The sequence below is a fragment of the Colletotrichum scovillei genome (genome assembly GCF_011075155.1).
Source record: "Colletotrichum scovillei strain TJNH1 chromosome Unknown Contig00003, whole genome shotgun sequence".
NCBI lineage: Eukaryota > Fungi > Ascomycota > Sordariomycetes > Glomerellales > Glomerellaceae > Colletotrichum > Colletotrichum scovillei.
This window is the reverse complement of record NW_023336261.1, coordinates 1086936-1103305: the sequence shown is the minus strand read 5'-3', so window position 1 is coordinate 1103305 and position 16370 is coordinate 1086936. Positions and strand designations below refer to the sequence as shown.

The window sequence follows — 16370 nt, the reverse complement described above, 5'->3', positions numbered from 1 at the left end:
CATCCCATTGTACCTCTGAGCGTCTTTCAGCTGAGTATCGTGTATCGCAGTTGTATTCATCCAGTAAGACCCCTAACCTGGAGAGCCATGGGAACGCTTCCATTAGCACCGACACCTACAGGAACGCCGACCCTATCAGATGTCTGTGGAAACGAATCTGCCGAGAATAGTGTACCATTGCCGATAAGATCAAGGTCGGCGCCGGTGAGCTGATGTCGTCTGTCAGAATGCTATTTCACAGAGAATTCAGGCACATGAAGCGTTGACTTACACCAAATAGGGATGACGGGCCAGCTGCTTGATAACAGACGAGACTGCCATTACTTGCGCTGCAGGGCTCGTAGCCACGGATGGCGACATTTTCGACAGGGGTTCCGACAGTGTTGAATGGATAGCATGCTAAACTGCCCGTGATGAAGTTGCCGTACCCGTTAATACAGCCAATTCTTTGGCCGTTTTCGAATGCAAGAAGCTCAAATGTCCTGGGGAGTGTTGCAAAAACACCGCAGATCGAGCCGAGAGTCAGGGCAATGAACTTAGGATGCATTTTGAAATATCTGATGAGATGTTTCTTCGAAGGAATATCAAGAATCAAGCTTCCTCTAGTGGTACCTAGCCTCCCATACCCGACATTTGTACTTGTATGCTGCCTTTGTTCCCTGGGAATCAATGAGTGTGAGAATATTGAAGGCAAACAGTAGCGCCACCGTCGTACTACAGGCGGAGTAAATGAATTAAGCTTAACATTCTACTCTGAACGATGTCAACGAGCAAACTGACAATTTTATGACAAAGGCCATGTATTGCATTCATTGATAAGACTTTGAGTTTCACATAAAATGATGGAATGTCACGATGGGTCCTTGAAACAAGTAGGATTGATGCCATCAAATGGAAGCCTGGGCGTTGAATGTCATTTCAAGGTCCACGAAATTGTATCTAGTTTTCCAAGGATTGGAGATATGAAGAAGGAATCAGTATGCCACTCGAGTTTTGGTAGCATGAAGGGCATGCAAACGAAGTGCGGTGGAAATGAGATTGATCCCTATAGCTAGTTTGAAACTAGGCTTGACCTCCTGGATGTCGTTTGTCATGGACCAGATGTAGTTGGAGGCGCTATTCAATGAGGTTCTTGGCACAAGTAGGATCCTAATCCATGTAGGATTCATTATCTCCCAAGACAAAGGACGTGTACTTTGGTGCCTAGGTGCTGGATGATATCCTGTGATGAGGTAGCTCATGGTGCTCTATGAGGGACCTGACGCAGCCCGAGGATTGTCACGCAGGCATCATTTCAAGTTCGAACTACAGGCCAGCGCAGACTAGGGATTTGATGCAGAAAGCCATCATGGTCGTACACCGTGGAATGATCCCTTCCGCGCCTGGCCTGAACAGCATGTACGAAATAGAAATCAGCGAAGAGTCTTATAAGTTAAACGAGGTCACATCTCTTCTAGATTCTTTCTGCACCACCGGTTATCTTTCATATGAAGACAAATAACATGAATCAAATGTAAGATGATTGTCAGGACCCCGTGAGCGCATTCGGCTTTGGCCAACGACAACGGCCGCTTCATCGCTCAATCTTCAAAATGCGCGCGCAAGGTTCCTCTGGGAGTTGCAACCGCAGCGTGCTGTCAGCACCGGCCAATTCCACCTTCGTTGTAAACCTGGACGGGTAAAGCACACTGATCCTGCTGTCCTTGTGTGTCCTCAACCCTTTTCCAAGCGAGAGATTCATCTCAGTCGGCCCATCTCGTCTCCAGACAGCGAGGTAGGTAGTCTTGCCATCTGCCGAAGTTAAGGCTAGAGCCATCCAATCGTCGTGCCATTTGGGTAGATCCAAGGGCCACGCGGCGTGCGCATGACGCAGGTCTCCTCGCATACTCTTGTAGACTTCCAAGCCCTCTTTGACGATGGCCAGCTGATTGTCACTGAGCAGGTCGACGCGGCCGGATAGGTAGACGCGACCCATCATACTATTGACGACACTCAGAGCATTGAGCTCATCACTCCATCCGGGCTGAGGGTAGGCCCAGCTGGCGCTCTGCTCCGGAGTCACAGCCGTGGGACATGCGGCTGCGATCGCCGCGTAGAGCTTAGGATCCTGCTGGTCGCTCGTGGACTGGATTGAGTGGACGGCCAGCATGGCGTAGTCGAGACGGTTCGCCCCTCCAGAGCATGTCTCAATGACGACGCCGGGGTAGTTGTCCAGAAGTGCCCTGACCCAGGCTAGATAGGCGCGCTGGTGCTCGAGATGGGCGGCACCTGCGGTACCTTGGCCATCCACATCGGTGCCCTGCACCACGTCGATGTTATAATCGAACTTGAAATATCTGACACCATAGTGGTCGATGAGGTTATGCATAACCTTGTTCATCCAGGCTATAACTTCGGGGTGGCGGTAGTCAAGTGTCCAGCGTCGTTTCTCCACCACACGATGACCATCCTCTTGGAAGAAAGCCTCGTCGGGCAGCTGGCTGCCTACAGGGCTCCGGACGCCGACTACCTCTGGCTCGAGCCATAGGCCGGGAATCAGTCCCTTGCTTCGGATGTCGTCCATAAGCTTCATGAAGCCTGACGGAAAGCGCTTGGTGGACGGCTCCCACAGACCCACGTCGTCCCACCAGTTGCCGTCGTCGGCGTACCAACCAGCGTCTATCACAAAATACTCGGCGCCGAGCTGCACGACTGGATCCAGCAGCGCGCGTACTTTGTCCTCATCTGGGTCTCCCATGAGACAGTTCATATAATCATTGAAGATGATTGGCATTCTTTCCATGTCGTCGTGCGGCCTTCGAATTTGCCTCCTGTAGTCAGTCATAGCTGCGAAGGCCGCCTGTTCGTCGCCCTGGACGCGACAGCAAGCAACTGGAACAGTCGTGAAAGACTGGCCAGGTGACAACCGCTTCTTCCAGCCGTGGCTGCTCAGCATAGGTCCGCCGGCGGCAAGGTAGATGCTATCTTTGAAGTCGCCTAGGTCCCATCTCCACGATCCATTGTGCTCGACCTGCCACATCCATGTGTCCTCATTGTTTTTGTGTTTGAGAGCGCCCATGGGAAGATGACCACCCGTGGAAAAGGATCCGCGGGAGCTCAGCTCGAAGTGGGCAAGCGAAGCCAGGAGGCCGTCTCCCAGCTCCAGGATGCCGTTGTTGTCGAGACCGACGCTTGGGAGGGAGCGCTCCTCCCATTGCCCCTCGCGGAACCAGGTACTGTTGGCGTAGAGGAGTGAGTAATCCTCAAACCATCGGTAAGAAGTGGACGTCATGTTACCCACCGTCAGAGTGGATATGTTGGTGAGGACGATGTCTGCATTGCTGGTGGACTGGTTTGTAACGGTGGTTTGGGCGCGCACCACGGGAATGCTGCCGTAGATGGTGAACCTAGCTTCCACATGAATGTTTGTGGCATCGTCGCTACACTCGATAATCAGCGTCTCTTGAGAGCCGTCGTCACTTTTGATGATTCTGTGGCTCTGGTACCGCAGTCGGTCAGAAAGGGTGGTGCCAACGAGCGTCTTGGCCGTTTTGATGTCACCACTGCCTTCGCCGCTCACACGGATGCTGACGAGCGGAAGCTCAGACGATTCGAAATTAGGCGAAGAATGTGGAGATGGCTCCACAGTGGTTGGCAAGATACGATCAACGCAGATGACGCCGTCCTTGTTAATCAAAAAGTCAATTCTTAGGGCATTAGTATGCCATTGAATTGTCCGTGTCTCCTTTTCACCCATCTTCGGCCTTTGGATACAAGTTTTAGTAGAATTGGTCTGCTGTGTGGTGTGGTGTCGCGCGGTGCCACGAAAGAACAACGCAATATCAACACAACAGATGAGAGCGGCTTTGGGATTGAGAAGTGACTACGACGCATTTTACATTTAGTAAGCCTTTCTTAATGATCCCTTATGTAGCTCGGATGATGAACTGTGGCAAGTAAGGCTTGCTTGATGAGATATCACGGGCTCCTGAACCTGTGCATTGTAACAAGCATCACGCCAAAGGCTCGTATCGTCAACGAATTGCATTGAGCGGCCATCGAGCGTCGCGGAGACGGCGCCGAGATTAGCCCCACCTCCACCCCCACACCCGGACCCGAAAGTCGATCGCGGCTCCGGGGCTGTGAGTAAGGAACAGCACTGTACTGTTGGCAGCGTTCTGCAGCTTGCCGCATCGATCGATCCTAACAACGCAACTTGCCTGGATGCAGTCCAAGGTGATAGCCACGAACTATCTCTCTTCACATTAAGCCAGTATCTAAGGCGCCCATCACCTCGTGTAGGGACGGGGGCTGAAGGCAGGTGGGGGTGGGGTTTCACTCAGTGAATGCATGACCGTCACCATTCTCGTCTTCCACCTGCAATCTGGCAAGGACTCTCATGTTTATTCCAGACCCGGTCTATCCAAAGGTCTCCCCAGTAGTCACGCTTCATTGGCACAGTCCACTTCCAGAGCTTGCAGGCCGATGCTGTGTTCTTGTAGATGAAAGGATAAGAGAATCATTGAGTGAAAACGTATCTCCTCCATCGGTCAATACTATGAACTTGTATATCAATGGGTAATTCTTAACTATGGTCATTTGCTTTAACTCCCTGTTAGTCCATGTATGTTGCATAGTTTCCCAATTCCAGAACATGTCGCAAGAACCATAGCCAGCTTCTAGCCCATCACGAGAGTTTATTGAACAATTTCATTGTGTAGTGGCTTTGCCTCATTGAGTTCAAAATCTCTGTTATTGACGGACTACTAGCTTCTATCATCACCATTCTACCTCACCTTGAGCCTTGGCGTCCAGACTCTCATGGCGCCGTTGCCTCCACGATTGGCGCGTAGAAAATAAGGAATAGCTGTCAACTGCAGTGGCTCGTGGTCGTATTCCCACGCCTTAGAACCGTAAAGCCGACTCGGCTCGCCCGTGACAACGCCCACCTGGGCTAGCTTTCGGCCTGTGACCTGGAGGGGAACGACGTTATGAGTGGTCGCAACAGACACAGGCGATCCCTCCTGGGGTGCTTGCTCATCTTCCAGGGCGATGTAGTCAATGTCAACGGCCTCGTTGTCTACATCCTCCAGACAGTACACGAACGGGCCCCGACGGAGGCAGACGGCGTCTTTGCCCGTCTTAGGGTGCGCATACAGCCGGTGAGCCGGTGTTGGAAGTGAGAGGCGTATTTCGGTGTCTGCGAGGACGTTGGTGATGTGTAGATACCCCTGATTGAGCTCGCCTTGCTCAGAGCATGTGTACCCTTGGTCCTGCACCCAGTCAGGAATCCGCAATGCGAGACTGGCGGCACCATCCATGCGGATAGTGACCTCGCCGGACCAGGGCATCTCGGTTATGACGGATAGCTTGACCCCTTTGCCTGCCAGCGTCAGTTCTACCTCACTCTGAACGTACATGTGAACGGCCACAAGGCCCCCAGCATCATCGGTCGAGTAGAGGAGTGAACCCAGCGATCCAACTAGCTTAGCTACGTTGGGTGGGCAGCAGGCGACGCCGAACCAGCGCTCACGATCCTTGGACTGTCCGGTCTTGGTTCGTAGGACGTTCTGGTAGTAGAAGGCCTCGCCGTCAGAGCTGATGGCGCCGAGAAAGCCGTTGTACAAGCAGTTCTCCATGACATCCGCGTACTCTGATTTGAGCTCCATCTGGAGCATTCGCTGACACCACATAATGAGAGCAAAAGCTGCGCAAGTCTCGCCGTAGCACCCTTCCATCTCTAGGTCGTTGAGGATGAAGGCTTCCCCGAAGCCCTCGTTCTGGCGGTACGAGCCAATGGCGCCCGTAACGTACATTTTGCAGTCTACCATGTTCCTCCACAGCCGCTGAAGCGCCTGCTTGCACTCGGCCACTTCAGGATCCGACGCGGCCTCGAGGCGAATGAGGTCCGTGACGGCAGTGTAATAGTACATGGCGCGCACGGCATGTCCCTTTATCTCAGTCTGCTCGCGTATGGGTCGGTCAGCCTGGTTGTAGGCATAATCTCTAGGACCATGAAACCAGCCTTTAACCTCGCTGCCCAGACCGTCATACGGATCGGCACCGCGTGCAAAGGCTTCGTGGTCAAAATATGTCTCGCCCTTATCGTCTGATGTGCCACGCTCCAGGATGAAGTACTTGGCGAGCTTCAGGGCCAAGGGGTCATCCGTCATATCGTAAAGGCGAAGCAACCCTAGCTCGATCTCCTGGTGGCCGGGATATCCGCGCTTTTTGCCCTCCTCGCGGCCAAAGACCGAATCGATGTGATGCATCGATTTAGTAGCCACTTCCAGAAGGCGTCCGCTTTTGGTGAGAGTCTCGTAGGCTACAGTCGCCTCGTATAGATGCCCAAGGCAGTAGAGCTCGTGGAGGTCGCGCAGGTTGGACCAGCGATTCTCGAGGCCACGGACTGTGTAGAAAGAGTTGATATAGCCGTCCGGATGCTGGGCATTGCGAATCATGTCGACAGTCTCCTCCACAACGCGCAACATATCCTCGTTCGGGTGAACGAGTAGAAAGTTACAGGCTGCTTCTGTGGTCTTGTAGATATCGCTGTCCCAAAAGGCGTGGGGCTGCGGTTGGTGGCCTTCTTCCCATGTAAGGCAATCCCAGTGACCCTCGGTCTTTTGCGCCTTGATGATAGAAGGCACCGTGGACTCGCGGACACATCGCTGAAACTTGGCCCAGAACGGTGATGTCACGCGAGCGCTCTGAAAGGACACGCTACTAAGTGGCATGCTGGGTGGCGGAACAAGAATCCTATGTTCGATGTCCTGTAACTCGGTACTTTTCCGAGATGAGATGTCAGCTTCGGAATGGGCGAGGTTGACTAAGATGTGAGAAGGCAGAGGGAAGCGTCAATGAGGAAGAAGCCAGAAGAAAACAAGGATAAGAAGTCCTCACCTTCTTAATTATTGATCCTTCAACTCTGGAAGTCTTGTGGCCATTTGAAGTGACAAGCCAGACTTGGATGAGGTTGGCGGCAAGGGATCTGCGCTTCATTAAGGGGAGGGGGCCTAGTTTGGTCCAGTGTCGAGCGAGGTTTGTTCAGACCCATTCTACGTACGCTAGAGATTTTCTGTGTTCGAGTAGTCATGCCAATATGCCCTTGCAAGCTGTAGACACGATGGCGTTGATAACAGTGCACCAGCCTAATGCAAAGTACAGAATCGCGGCTTTGAGAGAACCCTACTCCCCCACAGTCTTCCGAATAAACAAACGGTAGTCTTAGTGCATGGTAGTCTGACCTAAGTCCCATTCCTATTGGCGTGATAATGACTACTCCCCCTCCTCCCCCTCCCCCTTGTCCTCTCTGTCACTCCCCCACCTCATTCCCGCGAACTGCTCCACTCCTGGTATCGACAAAACCACTTCCATCTATCTTGAGCTAAGCCCCAAAGAATGGTACTCGAGGAGCGGTGTCCCATTTTCCAAGGCGGTTCGACGATCTCAGCTCGTGTTCCAAAATCCCACTTTTCACTAAATGCCATTATGATGGAGACCACACGTCTTTGGTGATATATAGCAGCCTAGAAATGACACAAGATTCTCAATCATCTATAGTCTTCATTACCACACCGTCTACGAAGGCTTCAGAAGCTCAGAGGCACGTACGCCATTTACTGCTTGGTGTCGCGAGATCAGATGGCGTATAAATACAGTTTTTTATTTAAAAAAATAAATGCGGCATATTTTTGCATCTGGATAAGATTGAAGTAGGAATAGCTCTCTGACAGGCACCGTGTTTACATGCTGTTTTGCTTGCGTGTAATTTACCTTTACCTCTGCCCTATCTAATCACATATGCGCGCATGACACGTCCATTCTCTTCCAGATATTGAGTGTCGATGACTTTCCACTGCTGTCTTCTTTTCCATCTATCAAGCTCTACAGCACATGGTACAACAAGTGTGGTTCAATGTTCTTTCTGGCGGTTTCTCAAGCATTCTCGATTGTGGTTGTGGTGACGATGTCGTGTTTCTCTTTCGATATGTGACGATCGATGTCGGCAAACTCTGTACGCAGGATTATTAATACACTTGCCAGTTGAAGCAGACCCTGGGTGAGTAGATAAGGAGGTGGTATGGCTTCCAAGCATAGGAGCAGACTTACGGTCGACATTGGTATACTTCCACTTGCGAGCGGGCACTTTGTTGTCAAAGAGTAGATCGATCTCACCAAAGGGGCGGTCCTTGGTTTCGGGCAAACGGAACCAGCACCATATGTTGCAAAGGAGATTAGTGCCGGCGTAGAAGAGAGCAGCTTTGGCACCCCAGTTCCAATCTGTCATTCACGTTAGCCTTTCCGGACTTCCAATTTGTGTAGGGTCCTGAGAAAGCCATGAACGGAGATCTACGGAGACATGAATAGAAGAAAATATGAGCAGAGAGAAAATGAGAAAGAACTAAACATTGCCTACCATCAGGGGAAAGCATTCGTGGGGTGATGATGTTATTGACGATACCCGTGCAGACATATGCGAAGCGACCAATGGTGATGGTTTTGTAACGTAGCTTGCCAGAAGGCGTCTCGGCCACAATTGGGTAGGCGACAGGGCCAATGGTGATGACGTTCACCAGCTGGCATACAATCATGACAATGCCTATGGCGAGACGGGCCGCGGAAGAGTGGGCAAAGCCCAAGCCACCGATAACGATGAGTGAGAAGAACATGTACGTCAAGCCGCTCATGTAGATGGTCGCGCGACCAAAATGGGGGAAGAGCAGCCAGCAGATGAAGCCACCGATGATGAAGCAGGCGTTGAGCGAGATGTTGAGATCAAATGACTGCTCGACGCTGAAGCCGGCAGATTGAAGAAACAGGATAGCAAAGCCCTGGATCGCGTTGCCACACAAGATTTGCGCACACCAAACGACGATGTTCTAGCGACACGATATCAGCGAACCCTGCCAGTTGAGTCGCCCATAGCATACTGCAAGCACGCATATCACACCGCAGTAATGGTTGGTGAAGTGGAAAAATACTCACGATCTCAGTGCGGCGTAGATTAGTGCCCTTGAAGCAGTCGATGAAATTTGCGTTTTCCGTTTCTGCGCGCTCTAGCTCAGTTGTGTAGCGGATGTAAGCCAGGGTAGCCTCGACCTCGTGGTCGTTGTTTCCGTCGGCATTGCGCAGACGTTGTAAGCTCTTGCGAGCTTCCTCAATGTTTCCTCGGCGAACCGCATTCCAGGGCGACTCAGGCGCAAAATAGGCGGCGATGAAGAGAGGTAACGGCCAGATCCACTGGAGTGAGATGGGCAGCCGCCAGCCCCAGTCACCAGGAACGGTAAGGACGACGCGAAGAATTCCGGCCGAGATAGTGAGACCGAAACCCCAGCACATGCAGACCCATGCAGTGACGTATGGCCGTAGGACGGTCGGTACAAGCTCGGAGGCGTACGATGTGCTGAGCGTCTGTATACGATGTCAGCTATTTCAGGAGACTACTTCATTCGGCAAGAAAAACGAAGGTCAGGTCACATACCTGGAAGACACCCCAGGGGATGCCGCAAGCAAATTGACCAATGGCCAGCATCGTTAGACTGGTGGAGAAAAAAGGGATGAAGATAGCAAGTGCCATGATGACCATGAAAAACATGAGTGTTTTGCGCGATCCGAATCTGTCTTGTGCCCAAGCGTTGATGACGAGACCGACTAGCTGGGAGACCGCGGATGAATTAGACAGGCCTGTCTGCCACTGAGTCGGGATAAGATTTTTGCCTTCTTTTTCACTGTAGGTGCCGAATCGAGCCTGGAATTGCGCCTGTCCATAGAATGAGCTCATCTAGGGAAGAGCGTGTACGTCAGTCAAGCCCACGACAACATGAGTAGAGAATAGGAATGGTGGGGGGAGAAGTTGTTCCTATGGAATAAGTACCATGTTGCCGTCAAAACCTTCCATGATCAAGGCCACAGACAGAAGCATGGCCCAGAACATGGCAGCCTTGTATTTCTTGAGAGCCTCGCGAACTTTTAGCTGCGCGTCGGCCTCGTTGCTGGCCTTGGCGTCCTCAACCATTTTCTTAAACTCAGGGCTGACAATATCGGTCTTGTCAAGATGCCCTTGAGCCACCGTGACATTGGATACTGCCATGACGGCTGATACTGGCCTGTGAGAGGCTAGGAAGTGGAGGCGAGTTGAATTTGGCTGCAATATCAAGCTTTTTCGAGACGATGACTCTTCAAAGGAGTTCAAGGGTCCAGTCCGAGTAAGGGCCTGGGCGATGACGTTCTCAGCGAGCCTTATACTCCTACCTCATTCGCACGCGACGTAGCCAAGTGCCAGTCAGGCAATATGTAGGCGTTGGATGGCTGAACAGAGAGCCACGTGGAATGAGAAAGTACGTTTCTACCATGTACGTGTATGCGTGCTCCAGGATTAACATGCTATTCAGCCCTCCACCCCCACATTTTCCGGCTGGCGAGTGAGAGTGATAGCTTCTTCATTTTAGGCTGATCCGTATTCTTCAACCATTGACGGCTTGGATCATAGTATTCGGGTGATTAAGAACACGAAAAGGCGCCTAATGAAGCCAGATGGTGGAGCTTTTTTGTTGCATGGTAAGCTCAAAGGTCAATATCCGGGGTAGCGCTGGGCTCATCAGTAGAGAGACAATTCATGCGAACATCACGCCTGCATCGCGGGGAAAGACACAAGTGTATACTCAGGACAGGGTGCCTCCAATGCCAGGGATTCGGCGCAATGGCGTTAGACTCCACCTCCACAAATCGTTCCTAGCTCTATCCTCGTCACTTACAAGGAATTTCTGGGGAATGAAGACGCACTAGCTTCCAATACGAGGGGACCCTGCCACTGAGGCTTGTTGGAGCAGATAATCGGACGACTAACTGGCCATGTGCCTAGAGCCAACATGGCTAGTTCTAAATGCCTAATCCCGCAGCAAGAAGCTGAAAGGAGAAAGATCCAACCCCAAAATTCTCTTTAATAATGTCATATGATTGGCGCGGTAGGCTGCATTGAGACATCGACAAATCGGCTTCGCGGGGGTAGCGGACGGGGATCTCCACATATCCACTCTGCAAAAGACCAGACGGAAAGGAGTGGGGAATCGCAGGATGATGGGCCGCGATTGAAATGTTTGCGGTCTTGTAGCTCGATTCGAATCATTGCTAGAACGTCACAAAATGACTGGCATGGTTCTGCGAGCTGACAATGTGCTCCATGCATAGAACGCGAGAAGTGCGATAATATGTTTCTTGGGCCGGATGAGCTCGGCAAAGCATATCTAGGTACACAGTGACTGGATAGACAATGCTCACTTACTTGTATGCCCAAGACACTCCAAGCTAACGTGTTTGGTCATCAAGTTCTGGCTTTGACATTCAATGCATCATCAAAATATTCAATAAGCCCTGTGGAAGACTTGCAAGGTTTGTATCTTTGAGTAATCCTGAACATCATCAAGACTGATATCAGTTACAAATGGTTTAGTTACTTTGAGTACATTCATTTTGATCTACTCGAAGCCGCTTCAACTGCGTGATCATGTTACACAGCGTCTTGTACTTGATTGAGAGAAAGATTTTATTCGTAGTTTTTGTCTGAATAACAATCGTAAAACTTGATGTTGCTTCTGCCAGTCAAATAGAATTGAAGACTGCTTTGTCTTTGAGGATTGGATAAGGAATTTTCACAACTTCTTCAGCAGCAACATGCAACAAGCAGTTGTCGCAGAAAACATCAACCATTCCTTGCAAAGCTTCTGTTGATGAGCCTCATACACGAGGGATGCTCCCCCGAAAATGTTCATATAATTGAACATACCCATAGGCCCTTTACCGAGATCCAGCAATCTCAAAGGCGTAGGCAGTGAACTCATCACTGGGCCAAACTGGGAACTGGATGAAGTTATCGTTGTACGATACATCAAAGGTGCCCACATCGACGGGCTCGTCGACAGGTGTAAAGCGGCCGTTTTCGAGACCGCCAGGGAAAGGGAATGCCAAGACTTTGATCTTGGTCTCGCCAGAAGATGGTAGACCGATGATGTCGAGGTTGTTGACACGGATGGCGGACTCACCAGTCTGACGGCGAGAACCATAGAGCATCTTGAGATGGTTGCCCTCGACGGTGGCGTAGACATCAAAGTCCTTATTGGTAGAAAGCAGTGTCTCAACACGGTGACCCTGCATTCCGGTGCCGTAGTACTTGTAGACGAGATACTGACCAGTTGCTCTATAATCCTGGTTCTTGGGATCGTAGACGTTGGGATCACCACCGCCGGGCTTGGTGAGAAGACCGCTCAGCATATCGTAGGCCTGGAAGGCGGGAATCCAACAGCTCCGGGCCCCCTTGGCATCGATCCGCTCGAAGCTGGCAATGTACCAGGCGCTGAAGACAGGGGTCTGCTCGCTGTCAAGGGCGTACTCGTTGATGTTGATGGGCTTGTGGGGCAGGCCATACTTGTCGAGAAGTTCCCACAAGAGGTTACGGGATGTCTCAAAGTCCGGGTTGCCCAGGACATGCCACTCCCACTCGTCGGGGATGGTGCCGTTGACCTGAAGGAAGGAGGCAAAGTTGGTCCACCACTCGTTCAAGACAGATGGATCCGTATTGACGGCAGGACCACCAATCTTAGTGTCGGGCAGCTCCTTGCGCAAGTAGGCATAGGCATGGGCCCAGGCTTCGTGGTACTGAGCCTGAGGTCGGTCCCAGTAAACTTCACCGTTGGGCTCGTTCCAGATATCGAGTGACATGCCCTCAAGAGCGTCGTTCTCGCGCAGATCCTTGACAACTTGGGCGAGAAACCCGTCCCACTGGGTCCAGTCGCCGCCATCACCGGGGTAGGGCCCGTCTGTCTCACGCTGGCCGCCATCGGCACCCCAGAGGTCACTCATCATGGTGGTGTATGTGCCATTGTACTTGCGTACGATTCGGTAGTTGGATATAACGCCATTCATGCGGACCTGTCGTTGTTAGCGCTCTCTCTTGAGGTACATGGTATGTGGAGGTACAACAGAAGCGCACGTTACCTACCTTGTAGTCATCAAACGAAGTAATCCATGCGTGGCCTCCGGCTGTCAGCGAGGAGCCGCCGCCACGCGAATAACCGTAACCCATGTCGATAAACCACTTATCAGGGATCTGGTTCAGGTCCAGTGGCAGGCCGTAGAGGACACCCGAGGCGCCATGTTGAGACTCCCCACGGTCTACTGCTAGGTTAACAACAGAGATGGCGTCCGGACTGACATCACGACGCGTCAAAGTCATGGCTGTCACACTCGTGACCAAGCATATAACGGCGCGGAACATCATGGTGAAAGCTCGAGCTGTGAACGAGGATGTGTCTTCAGATCGTTTGGAACATGAAAGAAGCTTGACTGGCGAGATGCTGCTATTTGCTGATGCACGAAGAGAGAGATTGCCGTGATCCCCAGAAATCAAGGGCTTTTTATAATGCTGCTCACAATCATTTCACTTCAGTGCTTGCCTGTAATGTAGCAGTAGAATATCGTATCATCAGCTCAGCCCCTCTCTGCCTTCTCTTTTGCCTAAGTTCCTGCCTTCCCTCGATCAAGTCCTGCGCCCAGCTTGGCCTCTCTTTGCCGCCATCTGAATCAATAGCGAGAGCGCAAGAGTTGTGATTGCGGGGGAATCGTTTCCAGATCGACATAGGCACATGGAAAAAATCTCATGTATGGACGGACTGAATTCCGCTTCACCTCCCTACCTGGCGGAAGAAGACTGTGCCGGCGTGATACTAAGGTGGGGTCTTGGTGCTGGGCCGAGCCGCCGGATCTGGGGTCCGATTCAAGCTCATCCGCCTGGTCTAAGGGCAGCACCCTGGCTTGTGGCAATATTGAATCCACAATTACCGAAGTCCGACCTGCATTGGCTCACTGGCCCTGACAACTTAGAGCCAAACGGTAGTTATCATGGTCACATGTTCGTGAATCTAGGCACCCGAAATGCTTCGTACCCATGTTCAAGATGCAAGATGTACCATCTATATCGAAGGTGGAGGTGGGGGTGGGGGTGGAGGTAGAGGTCAGGCTTGGGGACTGTAGGTAGGACCCCATGTCATACTATTGACCCAAACGGGCGACTTGACGAGCAATTGCATCCATGGTCTGCTCCGTAGTCGAGGAAAACATCGCTTAGCGGGTCAGACTACAGTTAGGATCCTCCGCACTCAGAACATACTAAGCAGTTTCGGATCAACTTGTCTTGCCTCGCTCGCTCATGGTCGTAGAAGAATATCCCGACAACCACTGACGATTTTTGAGGTTCTCTGACGCACCAATAACCCTGCGACGCATTCCGACAAATGAGGCAAAAATTGTGCTCCCGCCGCCGCGCCATTGGCAGGGTTCTTGCGTCTGAAGTGGAGAACAATATTGCTACCCTGAACTTACACAGGGCCATGCCTCTGCAGGCGTCGTCTGAGTCTGGAGGTTTGCTTGTTTGGCACAAACGGGACAGCATGCGAGACGTTGTTTGGATACTGGGCATGCTCAGTTCGGGCGCCTCAACGACCTCCGTCTTGAGCAGGCCCGGTAGATACGAATGGCTTCCGGATCAGGAACAAGGGATAGTGAATTCATTTACAATCGAGCTAGTATTTAGAAATTCAACTTTTACTACTTCAAACATTCAACCAAGATTGGCGCTAATCCCTTGCTTCTGCCAAGTGCATGAGAGTTTGATTTGTGAGATTAACCCTTCGCTCATGAAAGAAGTTCCCTTACAATTCTTCAGTAGTAGTACATGTAGTGTTGGCTGAGATTACATCCAGCTGAGCCGCATACCCCGCCGATATGGTCCAGAACATGGGCTGCTCAATCAAGATCCTTGATGCCTCTTGCAGAATCTGGGCGGGACCCTCCTCAGAGCACAGATCATCGACACCTTCAAGAAAGAGCTGAGTATTACCGCCATATCGGATGAAATATTGTACAAACTCATCGTCTAGCGGGCGATCAAGCTGTAACATGCGTGGCATGCGACGCTTTGTCAAGGATACCTCGCGGCGTGTCGATGCAGGACGACGATTTTGTGACTGATTCATATTTATGCTGGAGTTGCCAGTCGCCGGTGACGATGTGTCAGATGAATCTGTGCAAGGAGATGGGCCGATAGTCGAAGGAGTCTCGCCCGAGGGAAATCGCTCCGTGTGTTGGCTGCAGGTCAAGCTGGAGCAAGTATGTTCACGTCGAGGACCAAAGTTTCCGAAAGCCCAGAGGGTCAACGCTGCCAGAAAGACTGCGAATGGTTCCACGATGGGGTGGGAGGAGAATCGCCTAACGTGCCAAAGGACAGCACCAGCGTGGATAACAGCTAGGCGGGCTTTATACATGTCCTCTCGAACCCAGGAGAGAATTGTAGTATGCCATGTAGTCCGATCTTCGGATGATGCGTATATCGAATGAGGCAGGCTGTCAATGGACGTACTAGCTGCGGTTGTCTGAGCGCACCGCAGGAGGGCCTCGACAGGTGCCAGTATGAGTAAGCGGGAAAGGTGCAGATGTAGGATTGATGGACTCTCAAACATGGACTGCTGTGATATGAAGCCAATAGCGTCCCAATGAAGAAGGTCCAGGCAGTCGCAGGTATAGTCCCTCCACTCAGCGTACTCAGGTATGGAGCCTAGGTATTGTTGCTGCTGCGCCTCTCTTCCGCCTAGTTTATGACTGTAGGTAATCTTGAGGTGTACTGCTTCACTGAAATACTGTACCATATCCCATTTCCGGCGAAGCAGCATATGTATCATGATGATGACTCCTAGTTGATTCTCAGGTTGAGGAGAGCTCTGGCTGCTCCAGAGCTTGCCGAATGAACTTCGCACACTTAGTCGGAGAGACTCCTCCGACAGAATTGCGTCCACTCCACTCTTCGTGATGGTAGGAGAAGCGAATGCTTTAGACCAGCTTTGAGCGGAGTCTGCTTCCCACAAACCTTCGGCGCTGGGCATTTTGAGCGTCAGTTTGCTAGACGGTATACTTGGAGGACGGTTCGCAGCTAATGCAAGCCAAGCATCGAGAAGCTTCAAACATCATATATGTCAGTCATTTCCGGCCAGACAAAGGGTGGTAATAGCAGGTATTCTCGCTATTCTTACCCATATGAAAAGTCCAGTTCGTCGTCTTGTTTCACGAAAGCGCCATGCCAGCCACACTTGCTCCACGCTCTGGCCTTCGACATAGAGCCCAATTTTGTCATCCTCTTCAAGGAGCTGTAGTTGAAGACTGGAATTGTATACGAGAGAGATGGCGCTATAGCCACATTTGACCAGCGGAGTGGTACGGCTTTGGCACATACCCACGGCAGCGAGTGTTCGAGCCTGTATGTAAGGAAGACAGTCTTGTACACGACCAAAATCTAACTATGAAACCGATTTCATGTCAGCTATGACGTGGATTCAGCAGACTAC

At 51.5% G+C, this 16370-nt stretch overlaps 4 protein-coding genes across 4 annotated transcripts; all 4 read right to left on the bottom strand.

Moving 5' to 3' along the window:
• Positions 1-1573: 1573 nt before the first annotated feature.
• Positions 1574-3736, bottom strand: HER10_EVM0004921 (alpha-galactosidase; the record flags this gene model as incomplete). Its single annotated transcript, XM_035474548.1, has 1 exon — positions 1574-3736. One exon carries the CDS (start codon positions 3734-3736, stop codon positions 1574-1576), a length of 2163 nt encoding a protein of 720 aa, XP_035335984.1.
• A 1030-nt stretch (positions 3737-4766) lies between these two features.
• HER10_EVM0009160 (uncharacterized protein) lies at positions 4767-6716 on the bottom strand (the record flags this gene model as incomplete). The annotated part of the gene is made up of 2 exons (XM_035478659.1): positions 4767-6473; positions 6546-6716. The coding sequence occupies 2 exons, from the start codon at positions 6714-6716 to the stop codon at positions 4767-4769; spliced, it is 1878 nt and encodes a 625-aa protein (XP_035336359.1).
• Positions 6717-7772: 1056 nt separating this feature from the next.
• On the bottom strand, positions 7773-10072 carry HER10_EVM0013046 (MFS transporter, SP family, general alpha glucoside:H+ symporter; the record flags this gene model as incomplete). Its single annotated transcript, XM_035482418.1, has 6 exons — positions 7773-7837; positions 8092-8262; positions 8399-8861; positions 8968-9393; positions 9464-9763; positions 9857-10072. 6 exons carry the CDS (start codon positions 10070-10072, stop codon positions 7773-7775), a joined length of 1641 nt encoding a protein of 546 aa, XP_035336723.1.
• Positions 10073-11775: 1703 nt separating this feature from the next.
• HER10_EVM0001990 (uncharacterized protein) lies at positions 11776-13255 on the bottom strand (the record flags this gene model as incomplete). Its single annotated transcript, XM_035471721.1, has 2 exons — positions 11776-12906; positions 12977-13255. 2 exons carry the CDS (start codon positions 13253-13255, stop codon positions 11776-11778), a joined length of 1410 nt encoding a protein of 469 aa, XP_035335703.1.
• Positions 13256-16370: the final 3115 nt, after the last annotated feature.